We start from the raw sequence: 27,588 nt of genomic DNA on the forward strand, positions 1-27,588 counted from the left end.
GGGGGTCTATAGAATGTCAGATAATTAAAGTAATAAATCAAGAAAGGGATACTTATTCATAACATTTTCTGCATCATTAGTCAGTAAGTAGTTTTGAATGTGTTTTTTTCGTCTATCAACTATCCCTTCCATAATTCTTTGTGCAGTTGCAGTCTTGAGTGAAGAGGTAGCAAAACTTTCTGAAACTTTTAATTCAGCTGCAGAGTAGTGGTGCTGTGCCTTTAGGCAGGTGATGCTGGCACAGGGAGACACCCAGGCTGGTGAGGCACCCTCAGCCCTGGCTGACAGTGTCTTTCTGTGGGGGGTAGATGCCGCTGTGCTGCGATGTGGTGAGGATGGATGGGCTCGGTTAGGGATCAGGGCTGCTTTCTTTCTGTACTTGTTCCACGAAACCCATCATGGCACAGGTCAGCCCTTGCCCAACAGGAGATGGGGTGGGGGCCCTAGCTCCTCTCTGCCTTTGTGCTGTTACCTGTGATTTGGTGAAACACTTGGTACCAAATGCTTGGCAAGGATGTGCTGAGACAGAGAGAGAAGTTGCAGAGTTGCTTTCACTCTTTGGGCTTGTCAGAAAGTCACACTGCAGACCCCATGTCATCAGCCTTTCTCTCTAGGAAATGGCAAAACAATCTCATGGAGGAAAAGCATGCCTTATCTCGCTGTGGTGGCTTAAGGCCTGTCTCTCCTTGAGAAAAACAAGAGCAGGGAAGAGAAGGAAAATCTTGTTTCTCAGGGATTGGAGTTGATAAAGGCGGCACTAGTGTGCTCTGTATGAGTTGTGGCTGGGGGTCTTCAATGTGGTCCTGCAGTGTATCTCCCCACCCTGTCCTGGTGGTCTGCACAGTGACTTTTAGGATGCAAGGACGTGGCAGGGCAGGCTCAGCCTATGAGCTGATCGAGTTGATGGTGTGCTCCCTCCTCTGCATTCTTCCTTGCAACCTTGGACTCCCACAGCATCATGTGGACAGTGTTTGCAGAGTGGTGTGGCAACTCCAGGCTGATGTTGGCTGTGATGAGTGACCTTCCTTGCTGGACACAACCAGTACCCTTTCCTGAGGGCTCTACCAAAGCCAAGTGGATTTTATTCATATTTTGGGGAACCTCAGGGCCATTCTGCTGTCCATCTGTGGGCAACCCCAGCTGTGCAGGATCTTCATTGGCCTGGCAGTTCATCAGGATGCAGGAACTACACCTAGCACAGTAAATGCGGGTTGCTCCACTCCAAGGAGGTTCCTGTCCCAGGACCCTTTTTGTGGCAGCTCCTTTCTCTCTTCATGGCTGTGTTCCCACAAAGATCTGTCCACCTTTGCTGGTGACATGGGCTGCTGTATCACTGGGTGGCTTCTGCTGCCCCAAGCAATGAGTGTTCCCAGCAAGCCTCAAGAGGAGTGGGATATCTCACTGCTAAAGGAAAAGTACCTCCCATCTCACAGTGCATGCACCCAGCCCCTTGTGATAGGGGCGAGGGCTGACCGTGCCTCTGCTCCCACTGCTGCACCGGGCTGCTGTGGCATGCTGCTGGGTTGGACTGGGTGTAGTTAGTCTGGGTGAGTGTCCTTCCTGAGCTGGAGGAGCCATGGTGGCTGGCAGAGCCTCAGCCCACCTCCATCATGCCGTGGGGGCCAGTGGCTTTTGGGTAGATTAGTGCCCATGTTGTCCTGTGACTGACTGCCTGTCCTTGCCTTGCAGCCTCCACGGGATCTGTCACCCAGGTGTCCTCTGTCACCACTGACTCTGCTGGCTCATCCTACTCCATCAGTGGGATCCTGGGAATTGCCTCCCCCAGCACCGAGAACAACAAGCGCAAGCGGGATGAAGGTAGCAGGAGCTGCTTTATTGGGGGTGTGCATGAATGTGTGGCCAGAAGGGTGGGCTGGGGCTGGGGTGGGTGCTCTGTGTGTGTGATGTGACGGAGCTGTGGACATCTCTTGCTGTTGGCTGTGGTGCGGTTTGGTTTTTTTTCAGCAGGACTGTGCCAAGGTCACAGCCACGTCAGGGACCATTGAAGTGAGCCAGTGGCCAGGAGCAGGACCTCTTTGAGGAGGGTCTTGTCTGAGTGTGTCAGAAAGCTCTGGCAGTGAGTGCGTCAGTTTTGAACCAGATCCTTGTCCTAGCTGTGGAATATTTCCCTCCTGCCAGGGAACAGGGGAAGAGTCACTCTTGTGTTGACTCTGTGGACATCTGAAAGAGGAAATAGCCACAAAGAGACAGAAAATAAAGTGCAGAGCTGTCTGCCACAATGTTTCTCTAAGGTCCTTCTCACCAGGGGCTTTTGTCAGTCTTGGAGGGTGGAAGTGAGCACAGCCTTTTGGGACTGGATATTGCTGGTACTCCTCAGATCCACCACAAGGTTTATGGTCCTGTTTTGTTCCGCATCTTACTGAAAGCAATGCTTTGGAGAGAAGGGTACCAGAGGTGGACTAGAAGGACCATTCCTTTCATTTTGTAAGAGCTTAAAGAGAGGAGCTGAGGCCGTGGCTGTGAAGTGGAGGGGATGTCAGAGCCATAGCGGGGATGCTGCAGCAGAGGATGCGTAAGTCTCCTGGAGGAGGAATCCCCTTCCTGGTGTGTCAGGCTTCTCCATCTTCTGGGGAGCACTCATGTTCCTCAGCTCCTGCTGCTGGTGTGGGTCCAGCACTGCCCTGCAGCCTGCAGGGATCTGCACCCCTGCACTGCCCTCGCTGTCCCCAGCTGCCCAACCCCTCCGGGATGGAGGGGGTGGTGGGTGGGTGTAATGAAGCTGTAGTGGCATTAACCCCCCCTCTCTGGGGGAGACACAGCTAACATCATGCCAGCAACCTGGTGCCTGAGTTGCACAAACAGGACGATGTGCCTGTGGATGCTTTAGTGGAAGCACATGATCAGAGTCGAGCTAGCTTTACTGAAACTGGGGGGAAAACTGCCAGAGGTTGATGGGGTCAATGTTAGCTATGTGAGAACTGGTCTGATGGTGGGAGTACAAATGTCCCTGTGCTCAGGGACTTGCTGAATATGCTGTTGTTACTCAACTCTGTGATTGTACATCTGATACTTTTTTCCAAATCCAGGCCACAAGTGCTTAGTTAAATATATGCATTCAAGGAGGTAGGGTGGAAGTTTTGTATTTTATCAGCTAGGTCAGGAGAGAGGCTGTCTGTGTTGAGACCACATGGCTTCTGTGTCACAGCACTCTCCTGAGCTGCCAGTTTTTGGGTGCCTGTGAGAAGACTCTGGTTTAACAGCAGAGAAAAGAACGAAGTTCTTCCTTGAAAAGCAAAAGCAGTTCCCAGAAGCAGGGCTGAGAACCTCCCCAGCTTTTGCCAGTTCACATCTGGAAGTGAGCATGTGATATCTAAGCAACCTCCATCAGTCTGGCAGGATGGGTCATGGTTTTCGAGCTCCTAAGCCGGACAGTAATGCTGTCCTCAGCAGGCTGTTTAAGCTGCTTTTATAATAGGCTCAGGGCTGCAGATTTGAAGAGGCATAGTCAAGTACTCCAACGTCTTTGTCTGTTGGGAGGATCCCCAGGAGCATCCATAACCCCTCCCCATCCTGCTTAGCACAAGGTCCCTCTGGATGGGTCCAAGTGTGTGTGAGGTGCCCATGGAGGTGTCCCAAAGCTCTGTGCTGCAGGTGACAGGGAGCTGGGTTGTATCTGCTATATATGCCTCTGACACAAAGAGGAGAAGTATGTCACCTAATTATGGCCTGTATCATGATGTAGATGCACAAGGGGGCAGAGTTAACTTTACGATTTCGTGACTTTGAAGGGGCTCCCTCAGCAGCAAACCCCTCACATCGTGTCATTTGCTGTGATGCGCCGTTTCTGATAGCTGTTGGAAGGTGCACGCCTGCTGCTCTGTCTCCCTGTGCATGTTTGATGGAGCCACTTGCTGTGCAGCACTCCTCTGGCTGTTCTGGCTACCCTTGGCCTGGGGGTGAGGTGGGTGGACTTGCCCCTCCAGCTTCCAGCTGCATTGAACACTTGGTGTGATTCATTACCCAGTTTTGTTCTCCTTACTCTTGACAATTTTTTAGCAGATGTCACCAGCCTTTAACCCAGTGGGAAACTTGCTGGGTAGCAACAGGGGCAAGCCAAATCAGACAGTCTTTATTGGTTTATATAGCTGAAGGTGTAATTTTTTTCCCTGTTGTAATATGGACTCGGAGCAGATGCGTCTTCGTGGGGGATCGGTTCCTTTCACTTGTGGTTAAAGGACATACTACTGGAGACTGACACAAAGAGCAGGCTGTTCTGTAACAAGGCAGAGACACACTGTAACCTTCAGCAGTAGAGGATGCTGGGCACCAGCCTTGCTGTTCTGCCTGCAGATTGCCTCCTTGAGTGTTGTGGATGCACATTTGCCTGGCCCCATGGGTCAGGGAAGGCCTGTGGAGGTGCAGATGGATAATAGGGGTGCGTGGAGTCATTGTGCTGCGGTGCCTGCCCTGAATGGGGTCTGTTTTAGGACAGCAAGACCCCAAGTCAGAACAATCTGAACGCTCCATCTAGTGCCCACAGCCAGTGGACACCCAGGGACAGGTTACACTGCACTGGCCACAGTAGGGAGTGGTGGTCTCATAATGACACCTGACAGGGTACGTATTTTGGGAAGTGCTGGGCATCCTCTGTTCAGAAGTCAAAGCTTTCTGAAGTGGGGTTAAATAATCCTTGTCAAGCACTGAGAAGACGGCAAAAGGGAGCTTTGTCCCCAGGTGGGTGCATAGGAGACCAGGGCATATTTTGGGGATGAAGGAGGCTGCTGGGCTGCTCTGGAGTGCTCTGAAGTGTGGTCTGAGGATGATGGGTAAAGAAGGGTCAGTGCATGGTAAGGTAGAGAGCAGCCTTCCCTCTCCCTTCAGTCCTCTCTTTCACAGCCCTGATTTCCATCCTGCAGAGCTATGCAGGTGTGAGAGAGATGTCAGAAGGGCTTAAGCCCAAGTGTGATGTGCCTGCTGTGTTTGTGTAACCCCAGCTGAGAGAGAGCCTGGAACAAGCGCGTGTGCCCGAAACATGGAATGTGCCTCTCATCTGGGGTCTCCCTGAGAGCTGAGGCTGTCTCTGTGGCAGAGTGGCATCCCTCCACCAAAGGACTCCTGCTTTCCCAAGAACCCAGTCCTGTACTCTATGAGAGGCACACTGGTGGTGTGCCTGCTGGTCCTTTCCAAGAGTGTGCACCTCTCTGGAACGGGGGCAGTGTGTGGGGGCAATGCTGGCTGCTGTGGGGACATACTGAGTGAAGGAGTTCTGTTGTACCTCATGCAGAGCCCTCTGCTTGCTGGTCTGTGTAGGGCTTGAGCTGCTTGGTTTGAGCACATCTGTATATGAGCCCCGCCTCTGGTGCAGGCAGCTGCCATTTGTGTTCTGCTCCAGCTGTGATTGCTGTCAGGGCTGCCCTGGGGCTGTGAGAAGAGGCTCGTTCCTGTACCATTGCAGAGAGATGAGACTGATTGCCAGTGGGTTTATGAACAGGAGTTGGAATAATCATGAGAATCTCCATCCTTGTAGCTCCTCCTTGCTTTTTGCAAAACACAAACCATTCCTCCACGTGGGAATGATGCCCCTTAGAGCAAATACTGCATGTTATGTTGGAGTGTGTATGCCTGACTGTGAGTCTTCTACTAGCCCCCTGATTTTTCACCCCTAGAGATTTATATGCTTTAGCAGCTTAGCCCAGTCGAAGAACAGAGAAGTATGCTTGAGTTCTCACTTCTGACACAGAAATGTGCAGAAACCTCTGATACTGGCAGGTAATAAGGGCAGCGGGTGAACATGAGCAGCAACCAAGCCAGCCTGAAATCTGTTTGCATACAGAGTTGCTCTGTAAGTTCAGGATGTCTGTCATGTCTACCAACTAACACTACTTCTATGCTGCTAAAATAGAGACCATCAATGTGTAGGCACAAATGTCATCTGGTCCATCCTGCTATGGTTAGCATCATAGAATCATAGAATATCCTATGAGTTGGAAGGGACTCACAAGGATCATCAAGTTTCAGCTTTTGGAAAAAAACCCAACAAAACCCACTATAGGGTTGTCACTGCCCTGGTCTGATTTTAGAGTGTGCAAGCTGGCATCCTCTAAGCTACTGTCTGCTAACAATGGGGTTGGCATGGAGGGGCACCGTGCCACTGCTCAGGTGTAGCCCTGGTGACACAGAAGGTAATGCAGTTTCCCTGCAGGGACACAGGACCAGTTGGCCTGTGTGCTTTCCTTGTGTAAATGCAGCTGGTAAGAGCAAAAGACTACATGTATCCATGACTGCCTGACAGCAAAGTGTCTATGGCCCTGTCTGCTCAAATTAAACAAGACACCCTCAACAAATGGTGCATGGAATGCTCCCCACCCTCCCTTTCTTGCTGCAGGAGAAGTTTATCAGAATGAAGTATCTGCACCAAAGAGCAGACTATATTTCAAATTTACCTTTATGGAGTCTTCTCAGAAGTGAAGCAGTTTGGGGAATTGAAACCAGTGTGGCAGGCGACCTCCACTTGTACCAGTTGTTTTGTTTCCATTCTTACCAATCATAACCCGATGCTGTTGTTAGCATCTAGTGTGATGACGTAAGTGCTGGTGCTTTATTTCCTCAACTGAACTCTGAAAAATGTCTTGCTTTTAATCACAGACATGGTATATTTCCAGGTATTTGGGTCACAGCCTTCTGTCTAAGAGGATAAGCCTCCAAGAGGGACTGGGACCCTAATGGAAATGAAAGGTAACTAGGGGTGGATGCAATCCAATGTCTTAGAGAACCATCCTGTTTTACAGTCACCACATTGTCATGAAGGGATGCCCTGGGTTAGGCACATCTGGGTATCCAAGCAGCATTGAGCTGAGCAGCAGCTGAAGCTGCTGGGGCTGTTTTCAATGACACCAGTAGTATGGCCACTGTTGAGATCAGCTGGTGAAGTTCTTGGCAGTGATGAAGGCGAGCAGGATCTCACCAAGTCAGTGACACGTCTGGGGACAGAGAGACAGGGAAAAGCAGAGCAAACACAGCTAAACATGAGTAAGGATTGATAAAACAGAGTGTTTCTGCGTCTTGTGACTTTCCTCCATAGCAGGCCCATCAACTGTGTTTTCCCAGATGGACAGAAACAAGAAGCTACATTCTTGTAGCTAGGTCAGTGGCCTCCAAAGGGAGCCCAATGTGGACTAGGTGCTGCAGAGTCCCAGGGAAGTGTTGGAGTTTAATGATTTCTAGTGCCATTTCAGCAGAACTTACTCACTGGAGTTGTTTTTACCCCAGAGGACAAGTCCAGTGACTATATGACTATAATGAGATGAAGCTTTTGAAGGGAATGTGGTTTTGCAGAGTCAGCAAATACTAATCTGAATTTCTCCTGCTGATGCAGACTGTCTGTTTTGTTCAGGGTTCTGTTCCAGGGGTTGCAGTGCAGGGTAGGTTGTCCCATGAGTTCCTTAACTCTTTGAAAGAGATGTTTTTTCCTCACCACATGGATTCTGACATCACCTTTTTAAAAGGAGTTTGATGTGGACTTTGCCATTACATTGCAGTGATGGCTTCATCTGTGCCATCTGTGGCTTGGTGGAGGCTTTTTGTTCTTTTATGTCCTTGGATATAATTTCCCAGAATAACGGGGGTTTTCTTCTGTTTCACTCTTTATATTTACCTTTTGTGTATCTTACATGGTCCATTCTGAATGTGCTGAAGTGGCAGCAGACTCTACCCGTGCTGGCAGTTTGACATGAGCCTTGATGGCATCACCCATGGACAACGTTTTATTTATGCCATCAGTAATGGTGTCACATGTGGACAGTATTGGTTTGACACTAGCAGTGATGGTGTCACCCATGGATGATGGTGGATGTCTGGAGGAGGAGTTTGACTGCCCCAAGGCATAATAATAAAACCCTTGAGTGTTTCAAGAGCTACCCTCCACCTGTGGCCTTATTGGTGCTGATCCAGCCACCAGACATTAGCAATGGGAGCTCAGCAGGCACAGGATTTGTCTTTGAGAGAAAAAGAGAATATTTTGACATTCCTCATGAAATTCTAGGGAAAAAAGAATAAAGGTGAGTCAGTTCAAATCTCTGCTACAGCAGCATTAAAATTACATGGTCTTAGCTTCCGAGAAAGTTCTGAATGTCTAAATGCATGAAAATAAAACAAAAAGCCATTTCAGCATCCAAACTGAGCTCTTCTGATGTTTGAGGGCAATGTGTTCACCTGAGTGCTGCTCATACAGGACAGTGGATTGGGAAGGATCAAGCTCTGCTGGCTGGGTCAGGGAGCCTGTGGGCTGAAGCCCTCCTCGGACGAAGCCGTTCAGTTCTGTGGAACAGTGAAGCATTCCACACTCTTAGCCATCAGTGTGCTTCCCAGCTCCTCTGTGATGCTCCAAGCTGCAAGCATGCTGGATGCCTGGGACTACCTGCATCCCTGGCTCTGGGGTACTGCTTCCAGCTGATGACTCCTGTGGGGTCCCTGTGGACATGTGCATGGCCAGGTACATGGCAGTGGCTGGCAGGCAGCTGTTCTCAGAGGGGGATGTCCCCATGCCCTCGTGCCTGAGCGGTGTGGAGGGATGGGTTGGTTTTGCCCTGGTTGTTGGTGACGCTAACCTGTTCGCAACTCAGTGCCGGAAAACTCTCTGCCAGTGCAGCTGCCCCTTCTGAGTGAGAGGTTTATCAGCTCTCTTGTGTGCGTATCAAGTATGTTTGTCGCGTTTCTTCTAATCCAGTCCCTGGGACCCCTATTTTCTAGAGACCTCTCCCCTGGTTCCAGGGTGAAGCCTTGTGGGTTTGCCACTGGCTTCAGCAGAGCAGGGATTTTCCTGGAGCTATGTTAATTAAAAGCCCAGACTTCCACCACTCCTTAAAGCCCTGATGTAGTTCCAGCTATTCACATCAGGAGCTGTTGAGTGCTAGATGTTTTTCAAAATACAACCATGTAGGTTTAGCTAAAATTCTGTTTAGGTGAGTCAACAGGTCATCCTGACAGTGCCAGTATCTGGTCTGGCCAGGATTCTTCTGTGGGAATGCATTTTCCAAAGAAGAAGCAATTTTGTGGACAAGCAGGACTTGACTTGTCAGTTTTGATGGATATTTGTTATAAACACTAATATAAAATTAACTGGAAAAGTCACAAGCAAGATCCTTCTGATTTACTGAGAAATTGGTAGAATCCAGAGAGGAGGAAATGCTGAGGTACTGTCACAGGTACGTATGTACCTATGTACCTGCAGAGAGCATGTATCTATGTGCCTCTAATGCATCTGTCACCTGTGTGTATATAGAGAGAGGTGATAAAAGTTTTGTCTTAGGTTGGATAAATTGTATTACTCACAGACTTCCACAAGTACTTTTCCACCTCTTAAATGATGATAGAGACCTTTCAGAGAACTGAAGAACAAAATGAAGAAAAGATTGTTTGGCTTTTTAGTGGTCTACCTTGTTAGTTTTGTGACTTTTCTTCATACAGTGCTCTTGGGTGAGGCATTTCTGTGAGAGAAGGGTCACATGCTTTGTGTCATGGTGTACGATGCTGGATTTTTTCCCTTTTTCCCCGTTTGTACATCAGTTTTGCTTGGGTCTGTCAAGATACATTTGTGCTGTTAAATAAATGCTTGTACTTCAAACGTGTTTGGGGAGCTTAGGGGAGCTGCAGAGGCTCAGCCTTGTTTACCCTGGAAGATAGAGATTTGGCCATTTGCAGGCGGTGCTTGGAAAGACGCAGAGGGTATTCCCACATGAAAGGTCCAATGTCATGGCATTAAGTAAATGATTTGGCACCTTTGTGGTAACTGGAGCCATGCAAATATCATGTATTTTTGTGTCAGGCTTCCCTCTTGCCCCCAGAAGAGGTAATGGCTTTCCCATCACCTTGTCCTGTACTCGTTCTACCCACTGGGATGACCACCAGGGTGGGGGTGCAAGATGGCTGGGGGTGCGAGTTGGCCAGGGTCTTCCTTCTCCTTCCAAGTCTGCTCCTGCCCCTGGGAGAGCAGTAAACAGTTCTGCAGGTAATGGCAGGTCATCTGCCTTCTCAATGGCTGCACAAAATGCAGCTCTAGTGCCAGGATTATCATGTAGGAACTCAAATTTGCTTTTGCAGTGGGTACAAGATTTGATTCGAGCTTACTGGGGTTTTAAAGTCAGAATTATTTCTTTGGCTGAAATGACAGCCTCCTGAAATCCTAAATGATAGTGGAAAACCACTAAAAACCACTGTTGGTGCTTTGGGAAGCTCCGGAGTTTATATTTTAAGCTGTAATTGCTGTTGCTGCCAATCAGGAGGTTCCTTATAAGCAGACAGTGCAAAATCAGTGAGACACAGAAAATGGAGGTGTCTTGAGACAAGAGGCTTTCTTCAGTTCAGTTTTTGTCTGCCATGGTCTTTGTGTGTACTGTTTGCATGAGGGTTGTTCATTGCTAGAGGTGGTTGTGCATTATTGATTGAATCCTACCCATTTTGGCCTGTCGTGGTGTTTGCAGAATAGTCCCATTTGGGTTTACTTACACCAGACGTGGTGACTGCATTTTGCACTTTGTGTGCTAGTTACGTGAATAGCTGGTCATATTGAGTCTTCAGGAGCATTGGACTCATACCTGCAGGCTGTCTGTATTTCCTGGATGTGCCAGAAGTCAAGAAAAACCCCTTCATAAATTTCTCATGGCATAGTGATGAGAACACAAGAGAGCCCAGAGAGCTGTAGTGCTTACAAAGCATTTGCTGAGTGCTCTGCTGGAGCATAAATCCCGGGGCAGGTCTTGCTCTGGGAACACAAGGGAAGATATGTTTTTAAGAGTATATGACCTGGCTCAAGTGTAGCCAGTGTGTGCAGGACATGGCAACATGCCATCACCCCCAGTGCTTAGTCTGTGTGCATGCACATCCCAAGGCATGGGCAACCTGTGGCTCTCTGGGTTCCCAGACATCCAGCAGCCCAGGCAGAGCACAACAGCCATCATTAACAACCAGCAGGAGCTTTGAGACATTCATATACGCTGCAAATAGCCAAATCCCTCTTCTTATTCTTGTTTTACTTGAGCAGACTTTGCAAATGGAAAAGGAAGACTAAGTTGGGAAAATCTTGAGGTGCCCTTGTGTTGAAAGGAAATCCACTTAAAATTTCCTATCTGGCTGATCTGGCTGATCTGAGTATCCGGGACTGATTGGAAATCAGGGACTAACATCAGTGAAATGCAACAGCTTTCTTATCACATGGGCATTCCATCTTCATAAAACTGCTTCCCTGTAGCTCTGTAGTGGGGTGCTGCCACAACAAACTATCTGTAGGCTGCATCCGCTGCTCTCTGAATTTCTTCGGTCATGGGCTGGGTAGGGATGTGCAGCTCTCACCAGAGCTTTGTTTGTTCAGACACTTCCAGCAGCCCTGTCATTGTGGTATTGCAATGTCTTGTAAACAGGCGCAGAGCCAGTAAAAAGATGTCTCTGATAGGACTTAGAGTCATGGAATCACAGAATGTTTTGGGTTGGAAGGGACCTTTAAAGGCCACCTAGTCTGACCCTCCTGTCATGGGCAGGGACACTTTCCAATAGACCAGGACTTCAGAGATTCTGATGAACAGAGCAAGCCAAAGGCTACAGATGCTGCTCCTGTGGTAATGATCTCAAGGGAAGGTGCTTCTTTCAGGTGCTTTAGATGAGTCACATCAACTTACAATAAAAAAAAAAAATGAAGAAAGTAAAGTTTCAGTAAGAAGACATCTGTAAGAACAGTTTTGGTCGAATGGTGATCATCTCAGACAGCAGACTGTCATTTCTCCTCATTGCAGCAGTAATTGGTGGGGTGCTGGGTTTTGCCTGGTGGGCTGTCACATAGTTATGTGGGAGCGGGCTGGTTTTGCCCGCATACCACCGCATCTAATGGTTATGGTGTATCTCCTCATGTTTTGGTGTGTATTGAGAGAGAGAAGGTACAACCCTGAGAGAGAAGCTCTGAGCAGTTGGTGCACAAGTGTGCATATCAAAGGCTTTGTGGTCACTAAGCATTTCAGGTGAAGACACCAGAAGGTCTTATATTGGCTAAACACACTTTAGTCTTGCCCCTTATCACTCTGAGCAATTACTGTTGAACTTTGTTGTTGAGGTTTTCCTTCTGGTCTCACTTACCTTGCAATATAGTTTTCTGTAGCTGCTGTCTCTGGGACATTTATGTGTCAGACCATTCCTTGGAAGGTCTCACAACAAAGAGTTGGTTAGGTGCATGTTGGACTGCAGCTGCCAGTCTACCCTGAATATGGTTCCTTTGAGTTAGGCAGATTTGGTGGTGGAGACTTTTAAAACACTCAGAACCTTCAGAAGTAGTACTGGTTTCTCAGCAGCCTCATATCAGGCCTCAGAGTGCCTGAAGATAGGCAGCTGGTCTCATATTTTCTATGTTGACTGGAAACCCTTCAGCGATACTCGCCAGTTTGGGGTCAGAGTCTACAGTGTGGGGATGAGTGCATTCCTGGTCCCCTTACTTAGACTCTCCTGGGCTGGAGGTGAAGGCAAGCTACCAAACCCACTGGCAAGTAATTTCTCAGAGATCTCTCTGAGATAATATTTGCTGTCTCCTGTGGCTGGAGAGGGCTCAGGAGCCTCCCTCTGTGTCAACCAGGCTCCTCTGGATTTCTTTCCATGCACCTCTAATGGATTTTACACCCGAGCGGTTATTTTTGGTGATACAATTCCTACCTGTCCCAAGTGGGACATTTTGTCTCTTGTTACAATTCACAGAGTTAGACGGGGCTGCTGGTTTCATGCTGTGCAGCATCAACACATGATGCCCTTGTAAACACTGCTGTCAGCAGTGGCAATTTCATCTCTATTGTCCCAATAAGATTTCATGCTTGACAGTGCCTGACTTTTTTGTCTATAAATCAACTAATAAGAAATAGTCATGTAGTGGGCTTTTTCTTCTATGATTCCTTGGATTGCCAGTTGCTTCCCCGAGAATTCTTTCCCCATTCTTGCCTGGGTTTCCCCCAAGGCAGAAGGACACAGGAGGTGGCTTTTCTGGAATAGCAAGGCTTTGTGGCACAGCAGAGCCTGACTCTTCCTGCCTAGCCCCAGTGGGGGGACAAAGAACAGTCCTCATCCATCATGGTCTAGGATGGTAGGGGGGAGAGGACTGTTGCAGGTGCTCAGAAATGGGAGAAATATAATTATAGGCATGCCTGAATCCAGGGAAGGTAATTTTGGAACTGTTTAAGTTTGTGTCTTTGAGTTGGCAGAAGTGTTTGGTTTACCTGTTCTCCCTCTCTTACACCCAAGTGGTCCTTGTTGTGGAATCATTTGGTGCCTGATGGTTTGACCACCATAGCATCTTATGGGGTCAGTTTACTTTAAAGGGATGTGAGGATGAGGAGATGCTGAAATCTGTCCATGGTTCCTTGTGAAGTTAGTGTCCAGTGTGTCAAATCAGTGAAAACCTCTGAAACTTCTTGGTCTTGTTCCCACACACCAGGACACACTTCCAGAGCCTTGTCACAGCTGAGGCAATTCCCTAAGAATGTTTCCTCCTAGAATGTCATGGATGAAAACGTAGCCCTCGAGCCAGTAATTTGTCTCTGGAGTGTGAAACTGGTGTCACTCCACTGATCAGTGAAGTGAAAAACTTGTTTGGCAATGGGGTATCCACGTGTCATTTCTCTGGCCACCACTGGGGCTGGAGTCTCTGCCTGATATAGGCCACCAAGGGCAAGTTCTTGTCAAGCTTTCCAAGATGCTCACATGCTCTGTTCTGCTCCTCTCTTGAAGATCACCGCTTCCTGCAGAGGCTGTGAGAGGAGCTGGTGTGGTGGCAGTGATGGGTAGGGGAAGTTGGACAGGGGTTGGAGGCTGTCCTCAGCATGCAGCTGCCATGCAGAGCAGACCCCTAGGACAGCAAAGGAAGTGGTGATCTCCAGCTAATCAGGTCCTGCTCAGTGGAAGCTGTCAGCGCTGTCCTCACTTCAGGAGAGACAAATCTTCCTGTGCAAACTGTGAGTTTCAGCATCGCCTTCTACCACCAGCCATGGCAGCATGCCTACTGTGCACCCATTTGTCACCTTGGAGACAAAACCAAGCCAAAATCATTAATCCCTGCTCTGTCCTGTGGCTTGCCAACTGGGAGGCTTTCCTCACCTCTGATATTTAAAAAAAACGTAATGGCGCTGCTTGAATTTGCTTCCTGACACCCATGCTGAGTTTGTAAGCTGGTCACATCTAACCAGTTACCACACAATTGATTCTGGAGCCTTCTGTTTAGAAACCTGCAAGGTACATCCCAGGCAATCATGCTATCTCCATCAGGCACTGAATGAACCAGTCAATAATCACCATTGCAAAGGGTGCAGAGGTCTTTCCTATTACCCCTGTTTGTTTTTTTTTTTTTATGAGCATCTCTACATAGGTAATAGTTATATGGATGGACAGATGGAATACAGATTGTTACTATGCATGCATATATATATATGATATATATATGTGTATATACAAGAAGAGACAGTCATAGGTATGTACGTGTACACTGATGTGCTCACTGTAGCTGGTTCTCTTCCCTTTGCGTCACGTCGTTCAAAGACATGGGGCCGGGTTTTTAAACCAGCTTTAGCCAAACCTGTGGATATAATTGCCAACACCATGACAGTCGCCTTGGTAGCTGGCAAGCCCAGAATAAACTCACCTGCATTTTTATAAGGTACCAAAGAATTTTTGAATGCATTATAGATAGTATGTAACAGGTATGACTTGGCTCATAGGAGATCTTTGCTACATTGCTGTGTGTTCAGTGCTCAGCTGGAGGAAGGTGCACGTGTGGCAAGGTGTGGGCTCTCACTCTGCACCCCTGTGTGCCTCATGCTCTGCACCCCTTCATGGAGATATGGGCATAAGGTCTTCCTCTGCCTCCAGAGAAAATGTAGCTGATTTTCCCTGGGTTCGTGCTCTGCCCGGCTTTTCCCTCTCTAGGTGCTCTAGAAAGTCGGAGCTGGTGCCAGCAGGGCTGGCGGGGTTTGACCCACTGCTGTCTCCCTGCGTCAGGTGTGCTCTGCACCTGAGGGATTTCACCTCTTCATCACTGGTTGGCATTCACTTGTTCATCCTGATTGCAGTTCTGGTCCTCTTTACCCTCCTGGTCCCCCTCCAGATTACACTGCCACTGTCGGTCTCTGGCTGCTGGGGATGTTCAGTTCGATCAGTGAAGCTCATCTCAAGCCCTCCGGCCCCATTAGTGTGAAGGGGTACCACCCCCTTTCCCTTTCCCTGCAGGCACAGGCAGAGGGGCTCTGCAGGCACTGGGATGTTGTGATGGGTTGTGTGTTTGCTTGTGAAGTATGATGCTTTGGGGTTTTGTACTGGTCATCTTCACTGGTTCTGGAAGGTTGCAGCAGTGAGGGGCTGGTGTCTTACATATTGCGTTGGCGCAGGCACCAGCAGATGCCATGCCTTGGTTAGATTTTTCCCTAGGTCAGAGGTGACTGAGTGCTGCTTGGGTGATGAGTGTGCACAGGTATAGCCCCCATCCCCATGATGAAGTGAGCACAACCCACTTGAAGCTGCTGGACAGGTTCATGTTCCCTGTGCTCACCATGTGTCCAAACCTGCTTGTGCAGCAGTTTATCATTGGAACAGCTTACAACCTCCAGCAGCTCCAACCACTCTGTCACCTCCCGAGACACAACTGTCAGGGAGCAGCAGCCTGAGCAAACGAGGGTCTCTGCCAGTGGGACAAGCAGAGATCTCCATCAGCAGATGATGGGCATTGTGGGACAGGATGTGGCTGAGGCAGGAGGGAATGAGGTGGGTATATCCTGTGAGATCCAAAATCTGTTTATCTGGTGGTACTGTTAGAAACAAATCATAAATGGCAATATCAGATACAATTGCACTGAGATGGCAGAGGTCCTGAGGTGTCCTGATGGGCTGCCGATAGCCGGTTGAAACAAATTGCCCACTGCTGTGATACCTCAGCTCCCAATAACAGAGGGCAAATGGCCTTCTAGAGCGAGATATAGATTTTCCTTTGAGATATGGAAAGGGAAATAAACTAAATTATGTTCGAACATAGGGTTCTCTCTCTCTCTCCTTAAGAAAAAAAGGGGAGAAAGAAAAAAAGAAGGGAAATGGGGGAAAGAGAAAGAGACATAAAATAAGCTTCAGCAGGCATTTGCAATTTAATTGATATTTGGCGGCAGGAAGCCAATCAGTATAAGTAAATTGACGTTATAAGATAAAAATAATTGCCTAATGGGATACCTTCCCCCATGGCTGCGGCAGGCCAAATAAATACAGCATCGTGTGTCAAAGCAGCGTGGTGGCCATTCCTGGGCGCAGCCCGCCGGCTGGGATCGGCGTGGGCTGCGGATCATTTTTATGGCATCTGTCTCTGCTCCCCGAGAGCAGGCAATGAGGGGTTGCACATTGATTGCTGCTCCAGCCAACAGTGGCTGAGGGAAAGGCTATAATTAATGGCTTTATTTGTTGGAGCACTGCTGAGAACAATTGAGTGTGTTATGGTAACGACTGGTGCCCGCATTCCAGTGGCACGGAATATGCTAGAGTTGGTGTGTAGCCCCTGGGCTCTGGGTGCCTTCTCGAGAGCTAGGTACAGGGTAAACTCGTGTACAGGAGTTGGCAGCATTTGAGAGGTTCAGTTGGTGCAGGTGGGCACCAGGGGGATGATGCCGGGTTGCAGGGTGCCAGCAGTGTGTTTCTGGTTCATCCCACTGGTGGTAGCAGAGCAGACCCTCCGTCCTTGGCTGCCACATTTTGTTCAGGGAGAGGGAAGTTGGCATGGATGATGGTGGAGGGACACCTCATTTCCTACTGTGGGGGGTAAGAGCCTCCCTGTCCAAGCCCCTAGCCACTACCCTTGTGCAGCAGCAGCAGAGGTACTCGTTACAAGTTTTCTTTCTTTTTTTTTCTTTTTGTCTAAAAAAATGGTCTCTTTCAGAGATTTTCCCTAGAAGCAATGTGGTGCAATCCAGTCATTTTTGTGAACGCTGCGTTGTTTTGTCTTGTCAGCACTGGCTTTATCTGGGGTGGGGAAGTGCTTGTGGTTCTGTGTGGTTCTGCGAAGAACCTGTAGCTATGTGTAAATGTTTATGTATACACACCCTACATATGTAAGGAAGAAAAATTTCAGCCAGTGTGCATCTTGAGTGGGCTTCTTTTCTTCTCAAAAGGATTAAAGTCAAGTAGCTATGGGGAAGTAACACCCTGAAAAATTATAATGAACCTCTCCTGGAGATTCTGTAAGTCTTTTTAAAGGAAAAGTGCTTGTCTTTTACTTAACTAACAGGAGCACCTGGTAGGCAAGAAGGGACTGGTACCCAGGCTTGATCACTCATGAGGAGTGATGGCTCCTCATTATTTACTTTTAAATACTTCTAAATGCAAATGATAGATAGATAGATAGATAGATAGATAGATAGATAGACAGATAGATAGATAGATAGATAGATAGATAGATAGATAGCTAAATGACAGGACAAGGGGTGATGTCTTCACACTCACAGCGAACAGGGTTAGATTGGATATTGGGAAGAAATTCTTCCCTGTGAGGGTGGGGAGGCCCTGGCACAGGTTACCCACAGAAGCTGTGGCTGCCTCTGGATCCCTGGAAGTGTCCAAGCCCAGGCTGGATGCAGCTTGGAGTAATCTGGGCTAGTGGAAGATGTCCCTGACCATGGCAGGGGGTGGAACAAGATGAGCTTTAAGCTCCCTTCCTATCAAAAACAGTCTGTGATTTTGTGATAGGACAAAAGGAAACAGCCTCCAGATGTATCAAAGGAGGTTTAGATTGGATATTAGGAAAAAATTCCTGGCTGAAAGGGCTGTCAGACACTGGAACAGGCTATCCAGGACAGTGGTGGAGTTACCAGCCCTGGTGGATTTAAAAGACATGTAGACATGGTTTAGCCGTGGTCTCGGCAGTGGTGGGGTAATGATCTTAGAGGGTTTTTCCAACGTAATTGAATTTGTGATTCTATGATTTTATGTAAGATGATTAATTTACATTTAAGCACTAAAATGATTTTGAACTGAAAAGCTAAAATAACTTTCATTTTAAAGTCTCAAGATGGGGTCTCTCAACATGTTCAGGATTTTCCCCAGTAGGGCTTTTTCACACAGTTCTTCAGAAATGATCTCTGCTTGCAAATGAAATTCAGTTTCAATCTATAACCCCTTTTATATATAAAAAAGTGTCAAAAATTTCCCCTTCACTGCAGCTTTGCAGTGTGGTCAGAGTCACATCCCCTGCCCTTGGCTTCTGCACCACCAAGCAAACAGAGAGAGGCAAGGCCCATGTCTGCCACACCAGGCATTTATTCTCAGACCACCATTACTGATTCATGCAAACCACTGTTTTGCCAACAGCTGGCTGTTGGGAACAGAGAGGGAATCGCAGATACAGTAGTCTTCAAAAATTATTTGCCACATTTTAGCCATCTCTCTCTCTCTCTTTCTCTCTCTCTCCATATATACTTACACAAAGTTAAATATGAACACTATATGTGTTACTTTTAAAAAAAATTATTATTCTTTTCCCTGGAGCAGTTATCTCATTAGATGCAAGAGACATGAGGTCAATCTCAGCTGCTGCTAGCATCTTTGTCCCAACTGAGTCTGCAGAAACAGGCTCTCGAGCTCAAGAAATGTTTGGAAGAATTTCTGTGATGCAGCCCAAAAAGTGACCCACTAAATGAAAGCAGGTTTTGAAATAACACAAGTACGTGCAGGGAGATTTTCCCACCTTGCTTAATAAGGGCATCTCTGTGATAAGCACAGCATCAGGGGAGTGGTACTGTAGATTGTTGAGTTTACTGCAGGATAAATAATTAATGTTTAAGTGACACAAATTAATTATGAGAATTAGCAAAGAGTTACACTGCTTTTCCTTAAAAGTAAAATCTTGGCTGTTTAATTTTGTTCCATCTCCAGTGTGTCAGAACATTTAAGGCAGAACCATAAAATACAAGCATATACAGAGATATAACATTTTTGCTGTTTCACCAACTGCCTTTTTCATACAGAATCCTAGGACATCAGGCTGGAAGGGACCTCAAGGATCATCTGGTCCAACCATTCTTGGTAAAAGCACTGTCTAGACAAGAGAGTCTAGCACTCTGTCCAGCCAAATCCTAAAAGTGCCCAGCATTTGAGGAATATAGTTCTTCCCTGGGAAGATTATTCCAATGACTGAAAAATTTTCCTCCTGTGGCCATCTGGAACCTCCACAGGAGTCACTTGTACCCATTTCCCCATATATTTTCCATGTGACTCCTGGTAAAAAAGGAGTCTCCGTCTTCTTGTGGAGAAGTGGAACATGGCAATAAGGTCTCCTCTAAGCCTTCTCTTCTCAAGGCTGAACAAACTCAGGTCACTCAGCCTTTCATCATCTTTGCGGCCCTTCTCTGGACCCTCTCCAATCTGTCCACATCTGTTTGGCACAGCAGGGTGCAAAACTCAGCACAGTATTCCAGGTGCTGACTTCTCTATCTCTGTCAGCAATGACCTTGCTGATGCAGCCCAGCAACCCCCTGGCTCTTGGCCACGGAAGCACCCTAGTCACTTCATTGAGCTTGGTGTCCACCAGCACCCTCAGGGCCCCTTCCACAGAGGGGAATCAATCCCAGCCTGTGAGGCACTCCTAGATTATGTTTTTCCATGTGCCACACTTTGCATTTGTCTTTACTGAACTTCATAAGGTGAACGTGAGCCCAGTCTTTGAGCATAGCAGTTCCTATGAGTCCACGGGAGGAGGCTATGGGAAACCATGTTGAAAGCCTTGGAGACATTCTGGGAACCAGTGTCCGCAGCTTACGCCACCAAATTTTGGTCTGCATGCCCTGTTCATTCACAGTACCTCCTGTGTGGGCAGACAGCATCTCCCAAATTGCAGTGGTGAGAGCTGAGGAGTGGCAGCAGCATTGTGTTCTCCCTCCTGGAGTGGCATGCTGGGGCTGGGGGATGCAGAGGCTACCCTGCACAGTGCAGGTGCAGCTGGGGAGACTTCCCATCAGTGTTAACCCCTTAGGCACTGGTGGTGATCTCCCTGGCTGTGGGAGCTGCCAGACCATGCAAAAGGCAGCAAACTGCATCAGGACTGCCACGGTGGTTGGTGGCCCAGGTTGATCTGCTGGCATTGGCATACCAGCCACGCTCCTCACTCCTGTCGCTGGCTGTCACAGCCAGCTTCAGTGGGATCCGGAAACTGTCTCAGCATCTCTCCTTCAGGAACCTGTTTGATGGACCTTTTCCATCTTCTGCCTGTGCTTGGAGGAGAACAGAAGATGGGAAGTGCAGCGCTCCACTGGCGTTACTGAGCGGAGTAGATGGATGCCTGGCAGCATGCAGGTCCTGGCCTCTCTGCTGGGCTTTTTTAAGCATGATACAGTGGACCCAGTCTGGGAACACCTCTGGCTTATTGTCACTGCAGCAGAGTGTTCATGTTCAAGCAGACAGGAAGTGCAGCCAAAGGACATCGGATGTACAGATGTGGCTCCTGAGTGTAGGAAGTACACAAATTTTTGAGATGTAAAAGCCCATCTTATGCAGCTATGGATGATCTTTAAAACATAATTTCTCCCTACTAATTGATGTGGATAAAATATATAAAAATATCGTTAAATTTGTACCTTGTGTTACTTGTAAAAATTTGTAGCTGCATATTCTATTTTATAATGGCTTTTTATTCCTGTGTTTTGCATTATAGCTGTAAGGTGATACACTGAATTTGTCTGTGACATTGCTTACTTCATTGTAAGTATGAACACGTGCAGGCTGCAGACCATCATTCTTGATTTTGGAAAATGACATATTTAATTTATGCACAAGAAAAATCTGCAGGTATTAAGAGCTCTTTGTGAGTGCTCTTTGTGGACAATCATGTAGGAAGTGTGAACAGACACCTTCCACTTGTGAGACAGTGCAGAGCAGCCATGCTGCTGGTGGAGTGAGCTCCATCCTCCACAGTCTTTTTCTCTTCTTTACTTGTAGTAAATCCAGCCTCGTCATATCTTAGGGGTTCTGCTTGAATGTTTTCTACGAATTTGCATTTTAGGAGGAGCAGCATCTCTGTTTGGGAGTTCTCTGCATTTCCCAGGAGCTCTGCCTGGATCTTTGGCAGTGCAGGAGTGGAAGGCTTCTTCCCCCAGGGAGAGCTTGCTGGGATGCAGCAGTGCTCTTCGTACTTCTCAGCTGGGTTCATCATGTGGGTTGGATGTGGGTGAGCTCTTCGCCACTTTTATCTTCTCTGGGTAAGTTTCCCAGACAGTCATTTGTGAAGAAATCAAGGTGCTAGGTTGAAAAATTGCTTTGCAGTTCTAAGCTTGCAGGGAAAGATGAGTTTTGACTGATAACAATAGAATAGTCCATATTTTTCTTATCAAACGCCAGTTTCTGGGGAGAGTAGAAGTTTGTCAGCCTCTTCCAGGTCTTCACAGGCTTGAGCTGTTGTAGGGTGTGCAATGCCAGGTGTTCAAACTTCCTGCTGGCTCCTACAGATCTGTTTCCTGCTCTGTTTTTTGCTGCACTTTGCTCCATAAATACAGCAAGTCACAGAATCCCAGAATGGTTTGGGTTGGAGGGACCTTAAACCCTATTTCATTCTGCCCTGGGCAGGGACACCTTCTCCTATCCCAGGTTGCACCAAACCCCAAGAGCTTGGACACTGGCCTTGGACCCTTCCAGGAACAATTTCTTCCCAATATCCAATCCAACCCTGTCCTCTGTCAGTGAGAAGACATCAATCCTTGTCCCAAGTGGTCAGTCTTCGCATAGACATTGTTGGGCTGCATGTCCTACCACCACGTTTCCTTTGGATGTCAAATTTCTGTCTCCCAGTATTTTTCAAAGCTGTAAATACTCTCCCAGCCGTTCACAACCAGTGGCCAGTTTAGCATTTCCAAAGGTACACAGAACATAGTTTCATCTGTAACCTGCATTAGTCCTTGTCTCCTAAGCCTAGCTAGAAATTATTTTTTGAAAGAAGTGATGAAAAGTTGTATTATGACATGGTATGGAAGTAGGTATAAACTATGTTAAAATTGCTTCAATGAGCATTTAAAAAGGTACTTTGAGCTGGCAATACATGATATAAAGCGCATGTCTCCAAAGATTGTTGCTGAACACAGCTTACAGAAATAGATTAGGAAAACAATCAGTTTCTTGCAATCATTTGTTAAAGAACTTGTAATGACTTATGTAATTACTGTAGTTATACCTCCCCTAATTACTACAGAAATTACAGAAATACAAGACCAGTCCTACATCATGCAGCAGATGGCTGAGGGGTCCTGTGGACCCGGGGACTTGTCCAGATGTCACAGTCTGCTGTGGCCTCAGCAGCCATGGGGGGATGCACCTTCCCACTGTCTGTGGGCTTGGGGCTTGGGGCTTCTGCTCTGTTTTGCTTAGCATCTGCCTTCTAACTTCCATCTCTGCCCTTTTGAATTCCCCACAGTGCAAGGGGTTATCACTGACATAATTTTTAGTTTTTGAAATGTAAAACTGCATCAGAAGGGCAATCACCAAACCTGCAGAGGTTCCATTGGTCCCTTCAGCCACTGTTCTCGAGTGGAATCTGACATGGCTAGTGCCCATGGGCATCACTGCGGCTCCTTGAGGGTGTTGTGTGGAGGCTGAACTGACAGCTCCCAGACTAGGAACAGTCAGGATAATAGCTCATGCTGCTCCACATGTCACTGTCTCCTGTATGCTGGGACCCCCACTGGGGTGGGCACATCTGCACAGTCAGCTGTGCTGCATCCCTGCAGCATTGTGGGAGACAGTCCACCTCGATCCCCTCCACTACTGCAGCCCTCGCTGGGGCTGCTGGGCAGCAGAGCAAGCCCAGCCCTGCTCCTGGATGCTCTGACATTTGGGTACCCCTTCAGCCCTGGGGCACTGCCAGCCCCCAGGAACGGATGGTGTTCCAGAGCAGCATCCTGCATGGGCGTGAGCAAAGTCCACCCTGCTGGTAGCCTGGACAGGTGCACAAGCAATCCAGCTCCACTCAGTGGCACTATTTGCACAAGTGTTTGCTCAGGTGTATGGGATGTCAGGTTCACAAGCATTGAGGCTGCCAAGGTGTGAGGTCCCATCAGGCCTTTGTTGTGCATGGGATGGGGGAGATGGCAGGGCTTTCCTAGGAGATAAATAACAAAATTTCCACATGGCAATTGCAGGATTAAATAACTATAGGAGGAGGAGAGCTGTAATGTCATGGGAAATTTTTTCTGTTACATCAAACCCCCTTTGTTGGTGATGCCCATGACCAGCTTTGTGGTGTGGTTTTGCAGCTGTGGAGCTGCACCCTGGGTGTGCATCAACACTGCAGGATGACACCTTGTGAGTGCACTGGCATGGCTCCAGCTCATTCATCTTGTGGGTGTACAACCTGGCTTCAGCTCGTACATACGGGAGGACCTCCAGCTGTCCTAGATGGCAGAGACAAATGTTCTAACAGTGGAGAGGAGCTCATTCACTCCTCAAAGAAACCCCAGAAGTGGCTGGTTGGTGATAAAGGTGCTAATCTCTCTGCTGCTGAGTGTTTTAGGAAGAATAGCACTGACAGGCCAATGAGAGGGTAAAACGAGAAGATGCAAAAAATGAGCTGGAGAGTCAAAGACACATCCTCATCCAGGTACAGTCAATGGTCTAACTTTATTCCAAAAATACATACATTATCAAGGGTCCTACAGGGTTCACACGCTCTATTCTAACTTTCTGTTGGTTACATTTACTTTCACACACTATATCTATAACTTTATTGGCTCTACTAGCCAAGGCACATTTCCAGGCCCCCCCATCTTCTGGTTTCTCACACTCTGGATAACAGCCTCCTTCCTTGTTTTCCTCTATGCAGCTTTCTGATATCTGCTGCTCAAGGACACACATCTGCTGCTGGAGAATACAGGTCCCTGCCATCCGGCATGCAGGCCGGATTGTGCAAGCAGGCCTGAAGCAGTATATGTCCTGCATCATCTAAGATTCTTTCAACAAGAGCGCTCAGCTCCTTCTGCCTTGCTGCTTCTATTCCCCAGAGCCAGTGCAAATTTGGTGCTGGGCATGCAGGGACTGGTCAGTTGTATCCTGTGTGCAGACAGGTGCTGCTGAGAGGGGTGTGGTGTGGTGAGGTCTCACCTCAGGGAGCCAGGGAGATGCAGCCTGGTCTGTGATACTGTGCATGTGGTGAAGGCAACCTGCCAAGAGTCAGGGACCTTGCTTTTGCTGCTGACTGGGCTAAGTGCAGCTGGGACCAAGATGCAGCAGAGTCCAAATGGGCCTTGTCTCCAAGAAGTGCCAGGGCGACTCTGCAGGAGCAAAGGGCAGGAGGGAGGCCAGGCTGGGGGCGAATGGGATGCCCCCAGGCTGGCCGTGTATTGAAGTCACAGGTGGGACATCAGTGAAGACCACTGGCCACCCAGTGCTAGCCACGGGTGTGGTGAGCCCTGGCCAACCCTGTGCTTGTGAGGTGTGTGGGTGTGCTGGCAGTGCCCAGTCAGGACCATCCCCAGTACAGTCTGCTATGTACTGGCAGCGTGTGCAGCTTCTGCTGCACATGAGAGCTGGAGCCAGATGGCCATCAAACCGGTGATGTCCCTGCTTGTCCAAGCACTGATCAGAGGGCAGGGGGCTTGAGCCATTTGGGTTCCTCATGTCCTCACACCATCCTGACTGCAAAATTGGTAAAATACATGTAAAAACAGAATGCAAAGGTGGGAGTGTTCAGTAGCACTCCCCAGACTTTTCCCAAGCCCAGAGGCAGGACAATGTGCTGTCATCAGCAGATGTGAGTCTATGTGTCTCCAGAAGGAGCTGAGCTGGTCCAAGTATATCTAACAGGTCAAGGCTTGAAATGAAGAAGCAATAAGCCACTGAAATGGTACTATCACCGAAACATGATTGATCAATTGAATTCTATCAGAGACAGTGGGCAGTGAGATTAACTCAGGCCTGATGGGTTCAATGAGTTAAAGCATGATGTTCATTTCAGCTTCATTTCACCAGTCTTTGCTTGTGAAATTGGTCAATCAATAGAGGTTGAAGATCATATATATATATATTGGTGACCACCTTATAGGGAATATAATCTAGCGTAGTCAGCTCCTGACTCCGGCTGCCTTCAGTGGGTAATGGAGAGACAGAGAAGAGACTCTATCAGTGCCATCGAAATGGCCTGATATCTTCTCCAAATGAAAAGTATTTTTGGATCTCTGATGATTTATCTTTTTTTTCCCCTCTTTCTCACTTTGATCTATGGTAAAACCTATACCCATCTTTGTGAAATGTAATGATTTCTCTAGAAAATATTTGCACAGTGATCAGCTAGATACACTTCAAAATATAAAGCTTTTTAGTGATACTGTTCTTTAAAAAAACCCCAGTGCTTAGAAAACTCAAATAGTGTAAATACAAAGATCTCTTACCACATATGCAGTCCTAAAACTAATGCTTTGCTGGAAAGAGCATGAGGCAGCTGTCTGTCAAATGCACACAATCCCGAGAAGGTGGTAAGAAAATTCAGCTTACTTTTTAAACAAAACCTTCCGTGTTGTAATTAAACAGACTCTTTATCTTCTCTGGACTAACTTACAGGCATGCTATGGAAACAAATCACCTTTTTGCCTCCTGGTAACATTTCATTTGCTTCATAATGTTTTAAATGTGGTGAATAACTTCCCCCCTTAATTAGCCTGCATTTCCCTATAAGGTGGTGTAATTAGGTATGATAACAGGTAATGAAGTTGGACAGTACAAATTAGAGACAGAAATCATGTCCTTTATGAATATGAGCTGTTCATGGCACTAGCTATTCACTTCCTGATTCACCCTGTAAAACCATATTATTCCAGCTGGATTTGGGGATGGCATCCGTTTCTCAGCTGTTGTTGCCTCACTGACACTCTCAAGTGGACCTGCACCAGGGCAGGGTCTGTCTCACACTGTAACACAGTAGTTAAATAGAATCATAGAATCATAAACCAGTTTGGACTGGAAGGAACCTTAAAGATCATTTTGTTCCAACTCCCTGCCATGGGATTTTTATATTTTGTCTTGTTTTAATACTAAGCCTTAGGGCTTTTAAACATATTTTGTGAAGATATGGTCAAGGGTCTTTTTTTCTTCCTATTTTGGTCCTTAGTCTTAAAAAGAGTATTTTAAATCAAGTGAGTTGTTGTCATCGTTTGAGATAGCCCAAAATCCAATTCCTTAGCTCCATTCCCCCTCCCACATCTCAACCCAATGTGAGATGGGTTTTTCCAGACAAAACACAACCAGACTCAAAGTGGGGGAAAGGGAATATATTACAGTGACTGTACAAATAAATACTACAATACATTATATACAACCTTAGCTATCTCTACTATGACATAAGTATTTACAATGGATCAGATCTCTTCTCCCCTCCAAATAAAAGTCCAGGAGGGAAAGAAGGACAGATCCCTTCCAGTCTCTCAGGGCAGCAGCTTCTTCAGAGAAGCAGTCACTAAGCAGCAGCATCTTCTAAGGCAGCAGGTTCTCTCTCTCTCTTCTGTTTCTTGCAGCAGCTGATAGCTGGATCTCTGCCAGCACACACAAGGGGGTATCCCCCTCGGCCACTCGTCTCTCCAAACGAGGGGTCTTCCGTGGGCTGCGTTTCCCAGGACAAGGGCGCTATCACCACGTCATATCACGAAGCACAGGGGGTCTTCGCGACAGTCCTTATCTTCAGGGGACTCAGCCCCTTGCAGAGCTCCTGTGCCCTGCCTCAAAGATGGCTGCGAGCTTCTTTGTAGCTTGCAGCCAGGGAGGGCCCTCAAGGCCAACCTCCCACACTCCGTCCTGGCTGAGCTCTCAGGATGACCGAGCTTCTTAGCTCCTTTACCCATTTAGGACTTCTAATCAGTAAGAGTCCACCCGCTCCATTTTTGGAGGGATCTCCAACGAGGTTTAGGGGAGTTTTGCAGTCCTTACCCCCAAGCTTTCTCTCTGTAGAAACTTAGTTCTGTTCTCTGCTGCCGGTTCTCTACCTCGGCTTGAGCAACTCTGAGTCTTCCTTAGCTGCATGCTGTTTCTGCTGCTTCTCTGGTTTAGGTCTTATCAGTTGGTTTTTAGCCATAACCTCTGGACGCTGCCGCCGCTTCTGCTCTCTCTGCTCACTCACGATGGAAAACATCCTCCAGCTTACAGCTACAGATACATAGTCCAGCTTAACACTGTTCCAAGTCTCTGTAGCCCCCAGCTGGGGCGGGGGGGGGGGCAGAGGCCCCCCCAGAGGGCTCCTGCCCTCTCCTCGTGGCTTTCACAACATGGCCACTTCTTCTAACCTAAAACTACAACTCTTCTCTTCCGTTTGGTTGTGGTATGTTTACATTTTTGCAGAAGGGCTCATTGGACAGAATTTTAAAACTTCCAGGGGTTTCCACCCCTTGGGGTCTACCACTTTTCTTATCCTCTGGGGAAAACAAAGTCCAAACCACTACAGTTGTATAGTGAGTATCACTAAAATTCTTGTTTAGCCACATTTAGGAATTTCAAATATTCTCCTGCCGTTTCAGAAAGCATGTCACGGATGAGTATTTAACCCTAGAAGTGTGTTAAAAAAGTGTAACACATCCAGACCTGCCATAATGGCCTGAGGAGAGCTCACACCTCCCCTCCTCC

The 27,588-nt window shown here is 47.6% G+C and overlaps 1 protein-coding gene across 4 annotated transcripts in view; it reads left to right on the plus strand.

The window, feature by feature from the left end:
- The window catches only part of PAX5 (paired box 5), a 127,817-nt gene that overhangs the window by 13,500 nt on the left and 86,729 nt on the right, over window positions 1-27,588 (plus strand). For all 4 annotated transcript variants that reach the window (XM_032676740.1, XM_032676741.1, XM_032676742.1 and 1 more), the window contains exon 5: window positions 1,690-1,818. In XM_032676740.1, coding sequence (XP_032532631.1) covers window positions 1,690-1,818 — 129 coding nt within the window. The remainder of the gene's footprint in view (window positions 1-1,689; window positions 1,819-27,588) is intronic.

This window comes from Chiroxiphia lanceolata, chromosome Z, assembly GCF_009829145.1.
Source record: "Chiroxiphia lanceolata isolate bChiLan1 chromosome Z, bChiLan1.pri, whole genome shotgun sequence".
NCBI lineage: Eukaryota > Metazoa > Chordata > Aves > Passeriformes > Pipridae > Chiroxiphia > Chiroxiphia lanceolata.